Source organism: Pelecanus crispus, chromosome 2 (genome assembly GCF_030463565.1).
Source record: "Pelecanus crispus isolate bPelCri1 chromosome 2, bPelCri1.pri, whole genome shotgun sequence".
NCBI lineage: Eukaryota > Metazoa > Chordata > Aves > Pelecaniformes > Pelecanidae > Pelecanus > Pelecanus crispus.
The window spans coordinates 19855798-19875318 of NC_134644.1; the positions used below are offsets into that span (position 1 = coordinate 19855798).

The window sequence follows — 19521 nt, forward strand, 5'->3', positions numbered from 1 at the left end:
CAGGTTCATGAATAGACAGAATAGGAGGTGACAGTCCTGGAGCTGAATCTCCAATAGTAAGGACTGTCACATGTCTATTCCCTTCAAAAGAGCTTTGATAAGCTGCTGTGCTGGAAGCCTTGCCCAAGGGGGACGGGGATAGAGAACAGAGGAGTGGAAACAGCAGTTTCACCCAAAAAGCTAGTTCTCTTCATTGCAACTTACCATGTGCTACATAATTATTGACATAAATGCAGTATGTGTTTCAGTCCTCTCCTGGCCATATTTAACATCTTTCTTCAAAGACACGCTTCTGTTTCTCCAGTAGTGAAGAAAGCTGAAACACGTTTCTAAAAGAGAAATCCCTATTTATTGTTCCTTTTGTTTCATCACCATCCAGTTTTCTATCCTTACCCATGACCTCGTACAAAAAAGGCACAGACATAATTGATTGTCTAGAGAATACGCATAAAATACTGGGGGTTTCTATAAGCAAACAGTAAATCATAGGAAAACATTTATTTGTTCTCACCTCTTTTCAGGAACATAAATCCAAAACTTTCTGAAGTTCCAGGAAATAAATTATTCCTTTTAATTTTTAAAACCTATTCTAAATCCACCCACACCTTCAATCATGTTATATGGGCCAGGGCTTGTTATAGAAAAATGTCAGCCTCGCCGTTTTAAAACATTTTCAGGATTATAAAACTAATGTATCATGTCACAAAAAAATTAGAAAGTCTCCTTAAACAGTGAAAATGAATTTTCTTTCTTAGTTCAGTACTGAGACTAGATTAAAGAGAGATTAGGGGGGAAGCTAAAAAAGGGGGCTAAAGTAAGAAATTAAACTATATTTAAAAGAAAAAAAGTTACTAATTCTTACAATCTCTTTTTTTTTTTTTGGTCTACTCTTGTGGTTATTTTACCAAACAACTGAATACCTGTGAAATATTTGGCAGAAGAGGAAGTCATGTATATTCCCTAAGAAATTACTTATTTGTCACATGTAATTCTACATCCATGGTTTAATTTGCCTCCAATAATATTTCCTCAGTTAAGAGCCCCATTAGGGCTTAACACTGTTGTGGTCCGAGCCATTGTTAATAGTACACTGGAAATCACGACGTTACACTGCCTTTAGGGAAAAAACAGCTAAATTTAACAGTGCAATAAAGATTAATCTTTGCACCAAGGAATACCTTTCTCTTAATTAAGAGAGAAGTAGCATATGTCAGGAAGACAAAAAATATTCAGTGGTAACACTTGATTCAGCCAAACTTCAGAATGAAGTTATCTGGAAATGCTCCAGAACCCAAAAAACCCCTCAGCTTGCCGATTGTGGACCTTTCTGCCAAAACAGCCATTATTCCATTGCATTCTCCTAACTGTCCTTAAAAAAGATTGCAAATACTGCCCTGGATTTGGGGGGGGGGGGGGGGGCGGGCGCAGCAAGCAACAGCTTACCTTGCCTCACTAGAACAGAGTGGGGTTGTTGTGAAAAGAAATGTGTTGCTGTACCCTAAAGACATGCTGACTTCCTAGATGAAAAACAGTGTGACAGCGATGACCAGTTCCCAAAATGTTGCCATATTACAACACAACATTAAAGAAAATGAGAACACCATGCAAGAGAACATTCTGAACTGCAAAAGCAGCAATTCATTCATCAGAGTATGGGGATAATTGACGTCATTGCACAAGGCTGAAACATTGTACATGAATCTGACTAACCACATTCAAGAGATACTGGAACAAGACTTAGCAAGAGGGACCATGGCAACAGAGAGCTTCTGACAGAAGACTACAGAATGTATAGTATAGTAAACAAAGTTGGAGAAGGGACTGCTGCCTATAAATAGGTCAGGGCAGTAAACATCAGTCAAGAGTGCTATTGCAGATAGAAGGCAGTTCTGGAACAGGAATAAATGGATGAGAACTGACTGTGAATAAATTTAGATGAGAAATCAGAAGCAGCTATCCAAACATTAGGCTTAGCATGCCAGTGACTGGAGAGTCAAGAGGGAAACCCACCTACTTTAAGATGGAGTTTGGTCAACTGGTGACACTAAGTGGGCCTGTGACAGCAGGAGACTGGACCCAGTGACCCAGGAGGACAATTTTTTTTTTTTTTTTTTTTTAAAAAACTCATATGTTCCTAGTAGCTGACTACTTGCACATCTTTCTTCCCAATCAAGGAGTAATCCTCCCCGCAGGCCTCCTAGATTGCTGAAGAAATGAAAACCTCCCATTTCCTCTCCAAGGGCCAAACAAGTACTTTTAGAGAAGGAAACGTACTCGCAACATGCAGCTTCTCGCACCTTTCCACTTGCACAGTAGGGCTGCAAAGAGATCAGCTGGATCACCATGCGAATGTGGTTCAGTCTCATCATGTAACAGGAACTAGCAGAGTCACAGAAGATCAGTGACAAATGCTATTGTGCTCTACCCTCTGCAGCACCAGAGTTGTGGAGTGATTAGACACATTAGATGGTGAATTCCAGCAGCAAACTGCATCAGCTTAGACTTTAAGAAAGGAGAAAGGAATGGTTAATATCACCAAGTGATTACTTCCAGTCTCTGTGGATCCTCATTTCTGAATGAGAGCCTACACTATATTTTGTAAGCGGGTGGGAATGTTCTCTCCCTGCACTTTGGGCAGGCCAAAGGCCAGCAAATGCACCACCAGCAAGCGCTACTAGGAAGCTGCAGACAGTCAGCACCACTAGCTTAGCATTGCACTGGGCTAATACGGTCCCACTGGGCCTGAACAGCTTCTGGTACATTTATCAGCACAATCAAGTTGTCTTTGGTTTCTCCACTTCATCTCAGTATTGGCCTACAGTGCTAGCCTTGGCAAGACAACTGAACCATATTCTCTCACCGCCATTGGCTTTCACTTTGGACAAGAGAGGGTGGGAGGTGAAATTAAAGACAGATAGGAAGCTGCTTCCAAGAGTCCCCCTCACTTACTCTGGTGGAAGGCACTATAACCCTTCATGACATGAAGAACAAAGCTGTTTTTTTGCTGCACTTCCAGAATGTCATTGACTACAGCATTGCAGTAGTAGTATGTATTGAACATAACCAGTAGTAATTATTAGTATTGCCTTCATTAAACTCTTTCCATTGCTACACCACATGACATACCCATCTGTTACTGCAACAGAAGAGATACCAAGAAGCAGGAGGAATGGCTTTTTCATTCTGTAATCTGAAAGAACTCTCTTCCATGGAGATAATGTGTTCCTGAATGTCTCTTGCCCTAATGTACCATGCCATAAACTTAATGTCAGCAAAGAAGAAAGTACATAAACTGTTAGAAAAATATTAAGGGGGCATGCACTAAATTACCATCAATGACCTCAGGCCAGACTATTACATGGAAGGAGCATGTAAACTGATCCACTAGCATGTTCCTAACAGATGGTTCAGAGATACTTTGTTGGGAGAATCAATGTAGCTTTCTCAAAAGATAGAGGTTAATACATACTGCTTTCTACCATATGGGCCTTAAACAGGAATTTAAAGTTAAACCATTGTGTCACTCAAAGACAGGTGGTGAGGGGAAATAAAGCTTATTTCAAGAGGCACCTTATAGTAATTAATACTAATGTTCCATTAACTACATTAGAGTTTACATTTTTATATTACATGCTTCTACTTTAAACCATTTCTTCTCTTAAGAACTCACACTGAGGCTGTGTGCCTATCAAGTATAGAAAATATTGTGCAAATATTAAGACATCCCACAAGTCTTGTGAGAAGTGTATTTTTTAGTAGTATTTCCTATGTAGCTGCAGAGTTACTTTTTTCAATATCCTAAATAATAAGCTTTTATTAGAAGCTTACATTTCATGTAACATACCTCAAACTAAGAACACAGGAACCATCATTTAGCCTTGCCAGCATATGTGTATATGTGCGCATGTGTATATATATATATCTGCATTTATATGTATGTACTTCTTCCACCTGCTTCCTTATATAGTTACCAAAAACATACTGACCCATCTTCTTAGAAATGCTTACCCACTCATCTCTGGTTCTGATGTAACAAAACTTTGTTAGTTTTGTCCTAACTGTTCAGTACAACAGCAATACAACATTTTGAACTTGCACAGCATACCCCATCGCACGATCTTCTAATAAGAAGAGGTTCTCCAAGCTTAGATGTGCTTAATGGATGCCCTTTGAAGTATCAGAATTCCAACAGGTTATTCTATTTCTTCAACTGAAGTGACTCCCACATGGTAAACAGAGGCTGAGAAGATAAGGAAGTGAAGACACTCCTTTGTACTGCACCCAGGAGGACCTCTACTGGTTGCCTTGGTTGGCCACGGTTACTCCAGAATGGACCTGGTGTGTTCTGTGCACCAGGGCTACCACAGCAGAATCCTACACCACTGAGACACTTCCCAGCATCACAGGATCTTGGCACAGAACTGAGGTCGAAACTTTAGACTCTGTTTAAGAGGTCTGTTTTTCTCTTAACTGAAGTCAAGATCAAAGCTTCTTTAAGTTAAGCTTTATATCAAGAACTAAGTTCTCAGACAACTGGTTAGTTAGTGGCTGCCACCCCAACCTGGTGTTTTTTTAGGTTATAAAAACCTCTGTCCTCAACAAGAGAGTGTCAGCCTACATTAGCTTTCGTCTACATCCTGAAGTTCAAGTTGAAATGCAGTGTTTCAACGAAATGCGAGAAGTTTCCTGAACTTTTCTGGACACCACCACCCCCACCCCCCAGGGTCCCAAAAAGCTCTGCAGTAGAGCTATTGTCAGGTTTTGGTCTTGAAAGGAATCCAGCAGGTGAGCTCACTTTACCTTAACCCTATCAGCCTCATAAGTGTGAAGACTTCAGGGCAAAAGGTAATTCCATAGAGAAATAAACAGCCACTCTGTATTCAGCAGATTTTTATTTTTTTCCCCCCAAGGATGAACAACTGCATTCATACCCATTTGATCCCACAGGATTTCAGACTAAGCCAAGAAAAACAGCGTTGACATACACAAATTGCCTGGCCACCTCAGTGTGGCAAAACCTCTTTGGTGTCTGTTGTGTTCTTGTCTATCTTTATCCGCTACTGAATCGCAGCAGAAAGCAAATTCTGTGCTTCTCTCACCCCCTGACAAATGTCAGCTGCTTCTGGGCAGTGGGCATTCCCCAAGGGATAGAGTTACCTGTGAGCCCCACCACAGAAGTGCCAGTAGGAAAAGTCGACATCCTATGCCCCACAGGTTGCTCTTGGGCACATCCCTATCTGCTGTCAAAATACAAAGACACAAGAATGGGCCTTTTCATACACTCCTCTCTGCTAGTCACAGCCCACCTGCAAAGTCCTGGGGGTAACGGCAATAAAAAAAAATAAGCAATTCTTTACGTATGCCAGGTATCAGCTGCACAGCTATGTAACAGGGGAATGTCCTAAGAAAAGCTTTCCTACTGCCAGCTCAGGTAGTGGCCACATGCACTATGACAGAACTGCAGTCACAAACACTTATTTACCTGCAAACGTACTGACCACTGACCAGGCTCGAGCACCCCACAGTGGCTGTGTTCTGGAGACCAGAAATCGCAGTTTACCAGTGTAACATTGTTTCCCAGCTAGTTAAAATTCTAGCTGGGGTCAAGCTAGTTTTTAATTATGCAGTGTAATACGAAATAATGCCTCACTAAACACCTTCCTCTTCCAGTCAGAAACAAACTCCAACTGGCAACCGCCGCTCTTGTCTCCCCTGCAGAAGGATGCCAGGAAGCCCGTGCACACCTGTTTCAATAGGAGCAGGTAAAGCAAACGCTGTCTTACAGACAGGGGTGAAAGCGATTCTTTTACTGAGCAACAGCTCCCCAAGGCACACGAAGGGAGAGCTCAACAGGAAGGCCTGAGGTTGCTCTGCAGTGTGACTGAGCAGCCCGGCCGGCAAGGGTCGATCAGGTCACTCCAGAGACACAGCACGCCCTTCCCTAGGAGGGGGGCAGAACCAAAACCCCATCCTACCCCCTTCTCGACAGAAAGCAAGCAGAGGAACACTCCTCCTACCTGAACTCGGGGAGGAGGTTCGGCCGCAGCCCATAGAAAGCCGCCGAGAGTGTCACTAGCCAGCCGGGTTTGTAATTCCCATTCTCGCACTCCAGGTAAGGTGAGGACCACCTGATGTGGTTCTTATCAGCAGTGAAGCTCTCCCGCCTCTTCCAGCTGTTCTCCAAAGTTTTGGGGCCCGTGTTTAAGACCTTCCTGTGCAGATGCGGCCTCCACTTGCGCCTCAAGCTGTGGAACCACTCTGTCTCCACCGAGGCGTTGGCCAGGCGGTGAGCCGAGGAGGACAGGTCCTGCAGGAGGACCTGGCTCTCGTGTCTGCTGGCCTGGAGGAAAACCTGGGGGGTGGAGGAGAAAGGCTCCGTGCTGAAAGTGATAGCTGCCCTGGAGATGTTGGGGTCCCCCTCCAGCAGACTCCTGATCAAGGCGCGGTACCACTCCAGGTCCTCCTGCAAGTTCTGCTCCCGCGACTTATTGCTCTGGAGGATCATGTTGAGGAAGTTGGTGGCGTGGGTGAGGGTGTCCAGGGCCCCGTGCAGGGAGGGGTGCGAGGTGAAGCGCGACTTGCCGGCGAGGCTGGCCAGCTCGTACCGCCCGGAGCAGTTGGCGCGCCGCAGCTCCCGGGAGTCGCCGGTGTAGAGGAACGAGGCCACGTCCTGGGGCACCTCCTCGGCGAGCCGCTGCGCCAAGATGGTGCTCTCCGTAGAGCGGCTCCGCGGGGCCGGCGGAGGCTCCCGGCTCTTGATGTGGTTGAAAACAGGCTGCCTCCCCCCGAGCGCCCGCTCCCGGCCGCGCACCGCCTGCCCTTGGCCGGCGGCGGCCCCGAGCCCCCGCTGGGCGAGGAGCAAGAGGAGAAGGAGCCGGAGCGAAGCCATGTCCCCCTGGCGCTCCCGGTCGCGCAGGCACGGCGAAGCGGCTGAAGACGGGCTCCGCGCAGGCGGCCGCGGCGCAGGGGCGCGAACGCGCAGGGGCGGCCGAGCGGCAGCGGGACGGAAAGCGGCCCCCGGCCCGCGAGTCACCTGTGGCGGCGCCGCCCGCGCCTCCCCCAGCGCCGGCCGCCGCGCAGCCCCACCGCCGGCGCCCAGCGGCTCCCAGCCCCTCCGGCGACGGCAGCGGCTGCAGCGAGCCCGCCGCTGCCTCCTCCCGCCGCGGCCACCGCGCTCACTGAGCTGCTGCCCGGCGCAGCGCGCAGGGGCGGCGGCGCCCGCGCCCGGCGCAGCGGCGGGTCCCCCCGCGGCGCCCCGCCGCCGCCCGCGCTCCGCCGCTCCGCATCCTTGGGGCGCCGCTGCCGGAGAAGGCGGGGGTGGCCCGCAGCGCGGAACTGCCACTTGCTGCGGGGCTGGGCGGGCGGGGCTGCTGCCGAGGGGCCGGCGGGCGCTCGGCTCTCCGAGCCAGGACCCCCGCCCCCGGGAGGCCGCTCACCGGGCGGCTCCGCCACGGGCAGCCCCTCACCGCCCGGCACCCCTTCCCCGCCGGCCCTTATAGGTGTAGCCCCGGCAGCTGCCGCCCTGTGTGGCCGCCTCGCCTGTCAGTCAGCCGGCAGCCATTCACGGGGCAGGAGGACGGCTCCGTGCGGCGCGGAGGGAGGCGGTGCCGCTGCCGCCGCGGAGAGGCGTCGAGGCACCTCGCTTCACCCGCCGCCGGCTCAGCTCGGGGCGGAGGCGGGCGAGGCGCCCGCCGCCCCGCTTTCCCCCCGCCGAGGGGCGGGAGCGGCGGGCGGGGAACCGGCCCCAGGGGGGCTCCGCCGCCCCCGCCCCCGCCGCGCGCGGGCCGGTGCGCGGGGCGTGTGGCAGCGACCCCTGCTGGCCGGTCGTGGGGCGGCGCCGCCGCGCTCTGCGCCTACGCGCCGGGGGGCGAACGGGCGGGAGCCGCCGGGCCGCGGCCCGCGGGCTGAGGGGAGGAGGGGGTGCCGGGTGTTAAAAATACCTCCGCCTCCCACCCCGCCGGTGGGGGACGGGAGAAGCCCGGCGCTCGGGAAAAGGCAGCTACAGCTCGATGCGCAGAGCGTGGGCTGATGCCTGTCAGGGCGGCGTGCCGCTGTGAGGGAGGCGCGCTTGCCTCCAGCAGTTTGGGGGTGGGTGGCGGGGGGGGGGGGCGCACAGGCCGGCTCCTCGGCTCCCCCCCGGATGCGTGGGGCCAGCCCGGCAGCTCCGGGAGGGAGGAGGGGGGTGTTTGCGGAGGGCGTGAGGTTTGGGTGGGAAGGGACAACTTTGTCTTCTGGGGCCTTGGGGCCCACGGCCAAGGCCTGCGTCGTGTGTGGGCGCTGCCGCACGCCCCGGGCCCCTCGTGTGGGCTGCCTCACGTCGGCCTCACCTCAGGCGAGGCCCAGAATGGCCCAGGCACAGAGTGCATCCCGCCGTAATGGCAACTCAGCCGCTTCCCCCTCCCTTCAAACTGCAGCAGCTGGTTGATTATATTTCCGTAACCGCAATCTTCCCTCCTTTTTTTCCTTAGTGTTTTACCCATCACCTGTCTTTTAACTCCAAGATGCTAATTCCTGCTGCCATCTTCAAAACTAAGCCCTTAATCCGGTGGCTTTCAACGCTGGCCTGTAGAGCACTTGCGTGGAGCCGAAGCAGCGCTGGCTGATCACCTAGCTTTCCTCCTGCTCTCCTGAAACTGCCTGTGGAAACACCCGAATGAGTTGAAGATGTAGCTACAACTTTCCAGATAAGCCGTCAGTTGTGGGGCCATTATGATCAGTAATAGGCATCTAGTTCAGCAGAGCATTTAAACACATGTTGAACTGAGCATTTTCTTTGGCAGAAGTACTCACCTGCTCAATATCTTACTGTTGGGTGAAGGGTTTCTGACGGGAGGCAGTTAGCAAAGGGTGAGTTTCAGAGGAGATGATCCACGACAAAATCTCCTGATTACAATTAATTCCCCAGTGGTTTAGTATAAAACTCCCTTTTGGAATTCAAAAGTGCAGATGAAAAGAATAGTAAAAAGAGGATGCTTTTTTTCCTTTCTCCCACACACACATGTGCATGCACATCCTATAAGGAGCAGATTTCAGTCATGCAGAATATATGATCTAATTTTAAACCACTGACAAGATATATCTGCTCCTTAAAGCATACTCTTATTTTAGAATTATTTGAAACTATACTTAAAGAAATGGTCATTCTAATATAGCTACGTGTAAACTACTTTTGCAGTCCATATATCCTAGTGATCTAATGCACTTTATCTTTGCATATGGCCACCTTTAATAATGATAATATCACATGTGGATAAGAGAGAAAGTTATAAATACTTTTTTTTCCTCATTTCATGCAGCTGAAGAGGATATTCACTGCTTAAGAGTAATTTACTTGTAATGAACTTTCCCTCAAGTGAATAGCCTGTGAGATTATTTAGAAACCGTATATACTGAGCAACTCAGAAGCTGGTATTTACGGTTTAGCACAACACAGGGAGTTTGTGCTTCCAAGTCTGCACTGAAAAAATACCTCAACATGCATCGTTTGCTGAGGATAAGTGAGAAGCAGGGCTTTTGACAGGAACTGCTGTCAGGACTGAGCTAAGCTAACATGGGATCAGTTACATGGGGAGATATCAATGGCAACATAAATAAACAAGCATTTTTTTTTAATGGCCTGCCTGTGCTGATTCTCTTTACTCACTGTCACAGGCTGTTCTAAAGGAAAGGTTGGTTCCCTGATGGGAATTCACTTGCCCTCCTGTAGCCTGACTATTAATACCTATTTAAATTGCACTAGGCCTGCTAAATGGCCACGTTCACACATTCTCAGGATAATCAAATATCTCTTTAATCTACTTGCATAGTAAGTTCCTTCTGTTTCCTGATCTCCCCACAGTCCTTCCAAATACCCTTCTCCAGTAGCACCCACCACTCCCCCACACCCTTGTCCTTCACTCACATCCCCAGAAGCTCTTGTCCTTAACCCAAAGGTTTGCCAGGAGCAAAGACCCAAATGGATTAGGGCACAACTTCAGCTGCTGGAAATCTCTTCCTTATCTCAGAGTCAGAGGGCTCTCTTTTTCCTGTCTCATCGGGTTTGCTCTGTGTTTGTGCTCTCTGCACTACCGAGTCTCAGGGAGAGGATGAGAGGTTAGCTGGAGAACTTTCTCATTAAGGGTGCCAGGGTTTTTGTTCAGTCTTGTACAGCTGCATCGCAGAAGGTTCAAAGAGCCTTCCTTTATCCTCTAGGGATTCCTCCTGCAGTCAGTTCAGACCGGCTCCCAAACAGCTACTGTGTACAGCCAAGTCCAAAATGAGACACCAACAGATTATAAGCCATTGCAAATGTGCATGTCCTTACAGCTTTGTAAAAACTATGCCCAGAGCCTAGCATACATTGCACAGATCCAGGGAACTGACAATATGGAAAGATAGTATCCTCTTAGATTAAAGAAATCCACCAAATATTTTATTTACATGATGTTACTAAGGATTGGAAGAGATGTAGGAACCTTTGATCATTGTATTTTTATTTTAATATTAAAATGCACTGATGATGTCATTTGTATGTCATGTCATGTCATTTGTAACCAGTTGACTGTCAGAAATGTGTTCAGCTGTGACCAGTACCATGTGAAAGTGGAGACTGGGAGTCCCTTAGACACAAGATTACTGTGATTGAATTATGTTTCCTCTGGTTCTCTCTCAGTTCTGCCAGAGGTGCTGCTTCAAGCTGTCCACCAGCAAGGAATCAGGAGGCATGTGACCGCTGCCCTGTGTATCTCCGAGTTGTTACAACTATTGCAATTGCTGCGTGTGAATTACCTGTTCGTGAAGGGTCTTGATTGGTTGCATTACCTGTCAGGCTAGAAGTCTGCATTTAGATGTTGCATGAGCTCAACCTGAGTCTAATTACAGTGCAGAAAAAATAGCAGTGCAAAATGTTAGCAGTTTTTAACAGACTAGAGAAAGTGTAACCTACTTTCTCCAAGTATGGCCTATACAAAAAGATCTTGGTTTGTCTGAACTATTTGAAATACTAGACGCATCAGAATTACTGCATTGTTAAAACCAATTGGAATGAAGGGAAGACTGTTGAAGCTGTGAAATGTATTTAAAAACTCAGTTATTTATTAATTTTTGTCCTAACCTAATTAGGTGATATACAGAGTATACTCACTGAGAGTAAGTGCTAAAACTTTGAGAGAGATGCATTATATTTCTCACAAAACAGTAACAAAATGTTTATCAAAAGCATTGCTTATGGTATTCAAAAACACATGAAAAGTAAAGTGTTTTTAAAATAAAAGTACTCTGAGTTTTAGCTTAATTACCTAAAGAAATAATGTTCTTGCAGTCATATTTTTTGTCTGTCTGATGAGTCCCTTCTGTCTGCCAATAATTTCTGATCCCATTAGTTCATTTCAGCTAAGTTTGACAGCAGCGCAAAGGTCTCAAAGTTTCTGCAACGTCCACAGATGTTGTGAAACTCACAGCTGGATCAAAGAAAGCAACCCACATTCATCTTCGTGCTGGGGGAAAAGCTGCAGAGTGAGTTCAAGAGCTACATGGTCTCTTTGGTCTTTCATGTGGCCACTCATATTGGCCAATAAATGTAAATATTCCCCAAAACAACTGGAGCATGTGCTGCTGCCTCCCTACCCAATAGACAGGGAACAGTGGAGGGGGCTAGTGGGAGGGAACTCAGAAAGTCAAGGGCGAGCTGGTGGCAATGTTGGTGGTGGGCACAGTGCCACGAGGCTTTAATATACAATGCAAAGCATACACGGGGGCTGGGAGAGATGCTGGGTTTATTGCAGCACAGTGAGAGAGAGAGAGGGAGTGAACACAAAGCCATTGGAAACCAGGTTTCATTAGTTCTCTTGTTTCCTCTCACAAATGAAAAACGTCACCTAAATATTTCAGAGGGGGGGGGGGGAAGAAATATGAAATAGCCAAAATGCAGAGTACAAAAATTCTTACTTGGAAGCTGATGGAAGAAGCAGCAAAAGCTTAGCTGTCAATCAATGTTCACTTATAGTGAGAAGTTCAAACCCACTGGATATTTTCTTAGAAACATTGAGACAGAAGGAATCTCACAGAGTTTACCCAGTACAACACTTCTGCACTGCGGCAGGATTGTGCACAGCATGTCTGTCTCTGGCAGGAGTTTATCTACCTTTCTCTCAGAGAACTGCCAGTCAGATAGACTCCACAGCCACCCTAACTCCCTTGTTCCAGGTTTCATCACCTTAGCACCAAGTGTAGCATGAGGGGGCTCCCTAATATACCACAGTCATCTTTACTTTCTTTGGTTCTTTGCTTTCTTCTTCTCAAAGCACAATTACCATAAGCTATAGTATCTGTCTGCAAAAGACCACTTTGACTTACTCCTTTTTTTCTTTTCTCTGGGCTAAATTAATCAAATTTCTTAATAGTCTTAACAGGCTATGCTTTATAAAACTGTTGTTGGTCCTGCTGTCCTCTTCTTGACTGCCCATTTTGTTAGCCTGTTTCTCTAGGTGTCCCAGACAAGGCCTCCTGCTATGCATCTTCTGCAGGCTATGTAAAATTCTCTTTTTAATACAACCCACACTGAGGTCTGCCTGCTTTTTCACCTTCACCACAGTATTGACCACTACTTGAGTCTGTAATGCTATGTAATCCTCATAACCTTTTAAAACATATTGCTTCCTAGTTATCCATTGTCTGTTTTTATTTGAGGATTTGTGCTCTGCTTCCTCTGGGTAGTACTTTGCACTTGTCTTTGTTGAATTTCACCTTACTGATTTTAGGCCATCTCTCTGATTTTTCAAGATTATTTTTAATTCCTATTCTGTTCTTCAAAATGCTTTTAACTATCACCTTGTTTCTTGTAATCATTTGCTAATTTTATGACCTTTTATTTCCTTATCCAATTTGTTCATTAACCTATTTAATAGAATGTAGCTGAGATCAAAACCCTTCAGCAACCTACTTGAAACATCTTCCTGGTTTGATAGTACACAACTGGTACTTAGTTTTTGAGAATTACTTCAGAGGCAATTGCTTATCCACTCATGACCCACCTACACAATATTTCCTTAGCTTACTGATGAGAACCTCATGCTAAGTGTGTTATGAATGTTGCTGATGTAGACATATAGCATATCTACTGCTTCATCACCATCCGCAAGGTCAGTTATGAGTCAAAAAAAGAAAATTCAGTTTGTTTCATATGGAGTTTCCTTGACAATCCCACATTGGCTAATTTTAATCAATTTATTATTTTCTAGGTGATTACTAAAAAGTAGTTTAATAGTTCTCTTCTGAATCTTTATCATATTTATTTCATGAACTTCTTTATAATCTCTTCTCTTTTTCTGAAAATACATAGTATGATTTTTTTCAGACTTTAGAATCTTCCTCCCAAACACTTGAAATGGCAAGAGGTAGTATATGTTTGAAAGAACACATCTTATCTCCAACAGAAAATGTTATTCTAGATTAGGAGAAAATTGTCATACAACATATTGATGGCTTTGACTCCTAATTGTTTATGGAGAACTTGCATCTGATATGCAAATTTATCTAATATGCAGGTGCAGACTCTGCATTTTAAATAAACACTAGTCAAAAGCTTTGTAAGCTTATTCACGGTTGGGAAAAGATAAGGGGATGCTGAAGCTAAGATTGCAAACACAGTCTATTCTGCTTGTACTTCACAGAAATTATCTGAATGCTGGGAGATATTGCCCACATATACTGAGAGCTGTTGGTGCCTTCAGACTCTGTTACAAGGGCACACAGTGTAATGCACTTACACTAAGGAGAGCAAAACTGCAACTCGGAACACATACCAATAGCAGTCAGATCCCTGAGCCAGTTTCCATTAATTTCTTTATTTTAAATTAAAACAAAGGTAAACCAGAAATGCCTGTGGCAATGAAGGCAGAGTCCAGCAAATGGAATATATTACTAGCTTAGTACCTGAGCTGCCTTCACAGAGTGAATCCCACTTCCCCATAATTTCCAGTATAAATGTTGTGCTAAATAAGGACATTAAGTGGGCAACACCCCTAATAATGGTAGAAGAAGGCTCAGTGCTGTATCCAAAAGGAGATAGTAGTGTTTCAGTCAGTATGTTATGAAGCCTAAAAGCTAGCCTAAATCCCTCGCCTCTGCAGCAGAATGAACAGCTGAGCTCAGCCTCTCAGCCATCCCTGGGAGAGCAGTAACACACATGGAAGAGAAGTGCTCGCTCCCCTGTTAATCTGTTTTAGCTGCAGCAAGAACAGCATTTAACTGCAGCCTCTCATTCAGAGGGTAAAAATACTTCTTGTGCTTAGCCACTTAAGTCGTGTATTTGGGTACAGATTAATGGATGTCTGCTAAAGCCTAGCCTGAGTTGGTGGTATTGCTCACCTTCAGATTAATAGCCAGTGCCTAGAACATTTCTATGGCAAGTGAGAGATGGAGGCCCTTCTCAACAAGAGCTTCAAAACCACAACTTTGAGAAGACAGCCCAACAGCAGACTGGCAGCTGGCCAGGGCCAGAATGGAGTAGACAAGAAATGAATAAAAGGTAAACGCACTAAGACAAGATAAAGGAGGAATCACCTGAAAAGTAAAGTTTAAAAAAAAATTATAAGCATCAGGAAAATGAAATTGCAACTAGGACATGTTATATTGAGTAGCTAAGTTTCCTAGGAGCACCTTGCCTTCAGTAATGAACCAGTTGATTACAATGAGCATCTTAATCAATATAATGCTTTTTAACAGCTTAATATACAGCCTTCAGAACTATCAGGGAAGAATAATCTGCTGGACAAGAGGACAGGCAGGGTGAGTTTCTTTGTTCTTTTATGACAAGAATAACATTCATAGTATTTCCAACAATATCACAACAAAACTAATTCTTTTATCAAGCAATAAATCATGACTGCACACTATCCTGCCGAAGTCTTACTCTCCTATCCTAATCCAGTTTGTAAATAGGTAAAATGCTGTCTGTTGCTTTCTTCCTTGCTTTCTCTCTGCTTGGGATTTAGGGCATTATAAACTTTTTTGAACTTTCAAAGGTGTGACCCACAATATGATGGCATGGTAACTACTTCGGATTTAACTATATGTCTGGATTCAATATTCTTCCTCCCGCTTAGTCTACCAATGAGTTTTTTTCAAATACATTTCAAAACTAAAATCATCTTGTATTTGCTTTCAGTTACATAAAATAGAACAAATTGTCATCTGATGTAGATTAGCATGTATTTACTGAAGCCAATGAAATTATATGAATTTATATAGATAAGTATGTGCCCACTTGCCTTACATGCAGAAGGCAAAATCCAGAATTCCTGCTAAAATGTTTCAAAAACCTACATCCTGTTACATTTTGTTCTAAGAATCTGCAGATGTCAGCTAATGAAAATAAACTTCAAAGGGAGGAATCATTTGAATTAATTGGGAGCTAAATCACAATCTCAAAATAAGTTCTGTTTGGAAATGGTTGCTTTATACTGTGTTGTTAAGTGGGTATTAGCCTTTTAACAACTTTGCTGTTTGATGCAGAGCTGTCCACTTGAAATGAGAAGTAAATAGCAGAAGCTACTGATCGTGGACCTTGAGGTCTGAGGCATCCATGCTGATAAAGTATTCAAAATACATTCTCAGTTAAGATGCTGCTTTTATTTTCTTCTTGGAAAAAACAAGATTTCCCCAAGAAAACCAGATTACATTCTCTCTACTCCTGTCCTTTTGCCCCATGCCACATTCAACAGTGAAGCCAGATGTGAGATACAGGAGATACTCTGACTCCTATTACCAGTGAATGAGAGGGAAATACTGATGATATCAGAGAAGGAAGAAGAAAGAGGAGCCAAGAAAATTTCAGTTTCTGACTCTTTTTTTAATAATTTGTAAAAAGAGAGGCTCTGCTGGACTCTATGTTAGCCAGACTACACTCTGGAGGAGAAAAGTAATGTGCTGGAAGGCAGTACAGTGAAATAATAGTAATAATGATGATGATAATAATAATGATGATGATACAGCCTCTTGTCATATGTACAAGGCTCCAAAACACCCATCTTTGATTTACAAAAGCAGTTTTAATGGACAAGAGGTCACACGGCTGGATAACCCTAGGGCAAAGCCTTCAATAGTCGTACAAAACCTGTAAAGCAAGGACAGCAGACAAGCAAGATTACACGGCTGTTTGCCACAGCAGTGTTGGGGTGGGAGCTCTGTAGGGTTGACCCAGATTCAGGAGTCCTCTGGCATCGAAGAGGAAGGCATGACATGACAAACTAAGGCAGGCAATGGAGAGGAGCAGACTGGCAAATACACTGTCAGGTCTCCACTGAGACTGTCATCACTGATACCCTTTATTTGCAACTGTGGCTTTCATATTTCCTGATGTGGAACACTAGTCACTAGGACCTGTAGTGAATAATGACGCACAGAGCTACATCTTTCATACAAATGGTAAAGAGGTCTTGTGGGGATAAGAGCTTTTGGTCTTTGAACTCAGAAAAAAATCCCTAGAGATGAAGAAATCTCTTCAGCCAATCCAGCATTCCCATAGAATCCTCTTAAAAATTAATGTCAGCAGAAGAGCAGAAGAGAATTTCTGTACATTTCTGTAAAGTTGGAGACACTTGAATCTATGGTTCAGCTGAGCAAGGATGACACTCAGGAGAAAGTGCTTGCTCCCCACTGATTCAACAAATGGTGGCTTCCAGAAAGATTGGAAGATAATGCGGATGAGGTAGAGGGATAATTCAACTGTTATTGTCAAGAGGAAAGCTATTTCAGAGGAATATTTCAATGTACCTTCTCTAGAAAGAGTGATGATTTCCCGTGAGGAAAAAAAAGAACTATTTCACAGAAATAGAAAAGAAGGATAACTGGTTTTCTACACCTAACCTCATTCTGCAGTTCCTCTCCCTAAGACATATCAGTGGTTCAGTTTTTGCATTGATTATCTCAATGCCTTTTCTAAGGCAATTCAAATAATAAACGCAAAACAAAGGTATGTGAGTTACATGTTAAGTTATAGATTCAAGGACATTTTTGCTCCTATACAGTTTTCAGCTCATAAACTCTTGATATTTACTTAATACCAATCATAATTTGTGAAGGGTGCCTATTTTCCACAAATCCTGTCCAGCAGCATGGGATAGATGTACTTGAGCTGTCTTTACAGTATTATCCAGCTGCTGTTTCAGTCTATGTAATCTATGTAAATGAGACACACCATCAAGTTCTGCACTAGACTTATGTTGTCCCTTGCAAACATTTAATGAAAGAGAGTGGAAGATACGGGTAACATAGCTCCCAACACTGTAAGTCCCAAGTCCTCCACTCCATGTGCCCTTGGTGCATGTTACATAGATTGAAACAGCAGCTGGATAATACTGTAAAGACAGCTCAAGTACATCTATCCCATGCTGCTGGACAGGATTTGTGGAAAGTAGGCACCCTTCACATATAACTATGCTGAGGACAATTCAGGTCAATGTCTTTTTTTTACTTACTTGCAAGAGAATGTCTTCTAGTTTTACCTCACTGTGATGAGAAGATACATAACTCTTCAGCTTTGCTCTCAGCATCAATCATTTGCGGCTAATATTTTCAGCAAGTATAAGCAGCCTATGTGCCACTGATTCTTTTGAATCATGATGTTTTAGTTAAAAATCATTTTGGAAAGTGAGACTTGGACTCTTTAGACTTGGGCAATTCACAACATTTTACTTTTTTCCCTCACATATCTCAAAGAGTTATGTTAAAAGGTATGTAAAGCGCCGTGTTCTCTTCCACAAATGGGAGAGGCATCTTCTGTTTAATAAGCCAGAACTTATCAGCCATCTTATCTCAGATCTGCTATTTATACTGCCCTTCTGCAAATGTGTTATCACTGCCCTGCACACTGTTCTAAGGCATTTTCCACAAAACCTACAGATTTCCGCATCTGAAATGCGCACAACCCAGATCAAATTTATACAGAAGCTGGAACTCAGTCTTCACTTTGGATGGCTGTGTGTGGGAGTGTGTGCATGTATGTGTATTTGTGTGGGTGTATCGGCATTCATTTCTTAAATTTTGTTCCTGCTGTAAAAATGACTTGTATAGCAGTTTATTTTAATACCAAATTGCAAGGTTAGTTCATTTTACAAGATGGCAGTTTAACACATTGGGAGAAAGAGGGAGAATAGATTTTTCCTAAGATCTGCAGTGTCTGTGGTGCTCTGTAACAAACAGAGCAGAACAAAATTCTGGTGACCATTTTGATGAAAAAGTGAATGTGCTCAGTGAGCCAACAAGAAGCAGTAAGGGAAATCAAATGAGACTTGATAATTTTTTCCTCTTCCAGCCATTCCATCTGAATTTCTGTAATTTTATTTAAGACAGAAATATTGTACTTAAGGGGGTTTAATGCTTTTTTTAATTAAACATGCTCAATTAGTTTGTGAAGAAACGTTTCTCTGTAAAAATCAGCTGCAATACTTGGTGAGTTCATTCTTTCCCTAAAGCTAAAATCAGCTGTAATAGCTTTCCTCCTAACTCTAGAAAAAACATTCGGTAACTTTGGCACTTTAATCTCCACAAAGGCCGTATAGAAACAATCACAACAAATGAAGATTGAAGAATGAAGACAAGCTGGCTTTAGGGCTCCATTACACTAAAAATGGGAAGAGAAAAGAAGTATGTCTTCAGAGCCTGCAAAGTACTGTAGCTTATGCTACACAAAATGAAAAACTCAGCTGCCTGCAGCTGGCTCATGTCCCACTGTCTCTGCGATTTAAGGCAGTAGGAGTCTCCTTTCTCTACCTCTGCCCAAATGAAAAATTTTCGCTTGTCATTTTGATGTACCTGTTGGGTAAAATTCATCTGCTTAAAACCCATCATGCCTGCTCTCTTCAGGCTCTCAGTGTCCCAGTGTCAGGGTTACCTTTCAACCTCCCAGAGGCTCAGCCAGGAGGGACCTGTCTTTTAGGACCATATATCCCAGCAGCCCCACCCTGACCCAAGCACAAGATTGCGTACTGTTGGCTGGGGTTCACCAAGTTCTGCCTGAGACCCAAGCACTGTTAAAGGAGGAGGGAACACCATGAGACTTATGTCTGGGAGCGCTGCTGCAGATGTATCTCCTACTGGCTTTTTCTTTGCTATGAATGACGATGCTTTTGTACTGTGAGATGCCACATACCAAACACACCAGGTACCTCCATTAAACTATCAAATGCTGCAAAAATAATCCAACACTGAAAAAAAACCCAACCCTTTACTTCCCATATCTTCATATTCTGTTTAATAGCTCTGATCCTCTGATACTAAGTTTTCTGCTTTTGTGTCTTCCATTGCACTCCAATGTATTCATCTGTGTGTGTACACGCACACATACATCGACATGCTTTGAACCCTGTGACACTGTCCTAGCCATGTTCCTTTTCTTCTCCAACCCCCTTATCCCACCTACATTTTTAACCCGAAAGACTCCATTGCTCAGCTGAGGCAATGTCACAGCAACCATTTGTGAGGAGGGGAAGAGGAAGGTGCAGCTTGGCTCGCACAGCTGGGAAGGAGCAGGGGACAAGACAG

The 19521-nt window shown here is 44.7% G+C and overlaps 1 protein-coding gene across 1 annotated transcript in view; it reads right to left on the minus strand.

Annotated features, from left to right (window-relative positions):
- Positions 1-6889, minus strand: part of GPR158 (G protein-coupled receptor 158) — a 217075-nt gene extending 210186 nt beyond the window's left edge. The window contains exon 1 of the mRNA XM_075706145.1: positions 6018-6889. Within this exon, the coding sequence (XP_075562260.1) occupies positions 6018-6889 (872 nt within the window). The remainder of the gene's footprint in view (positions 1-6017) is intronic.
- Positions 6890-19521: the final 12632 nt, after the last annotated feature.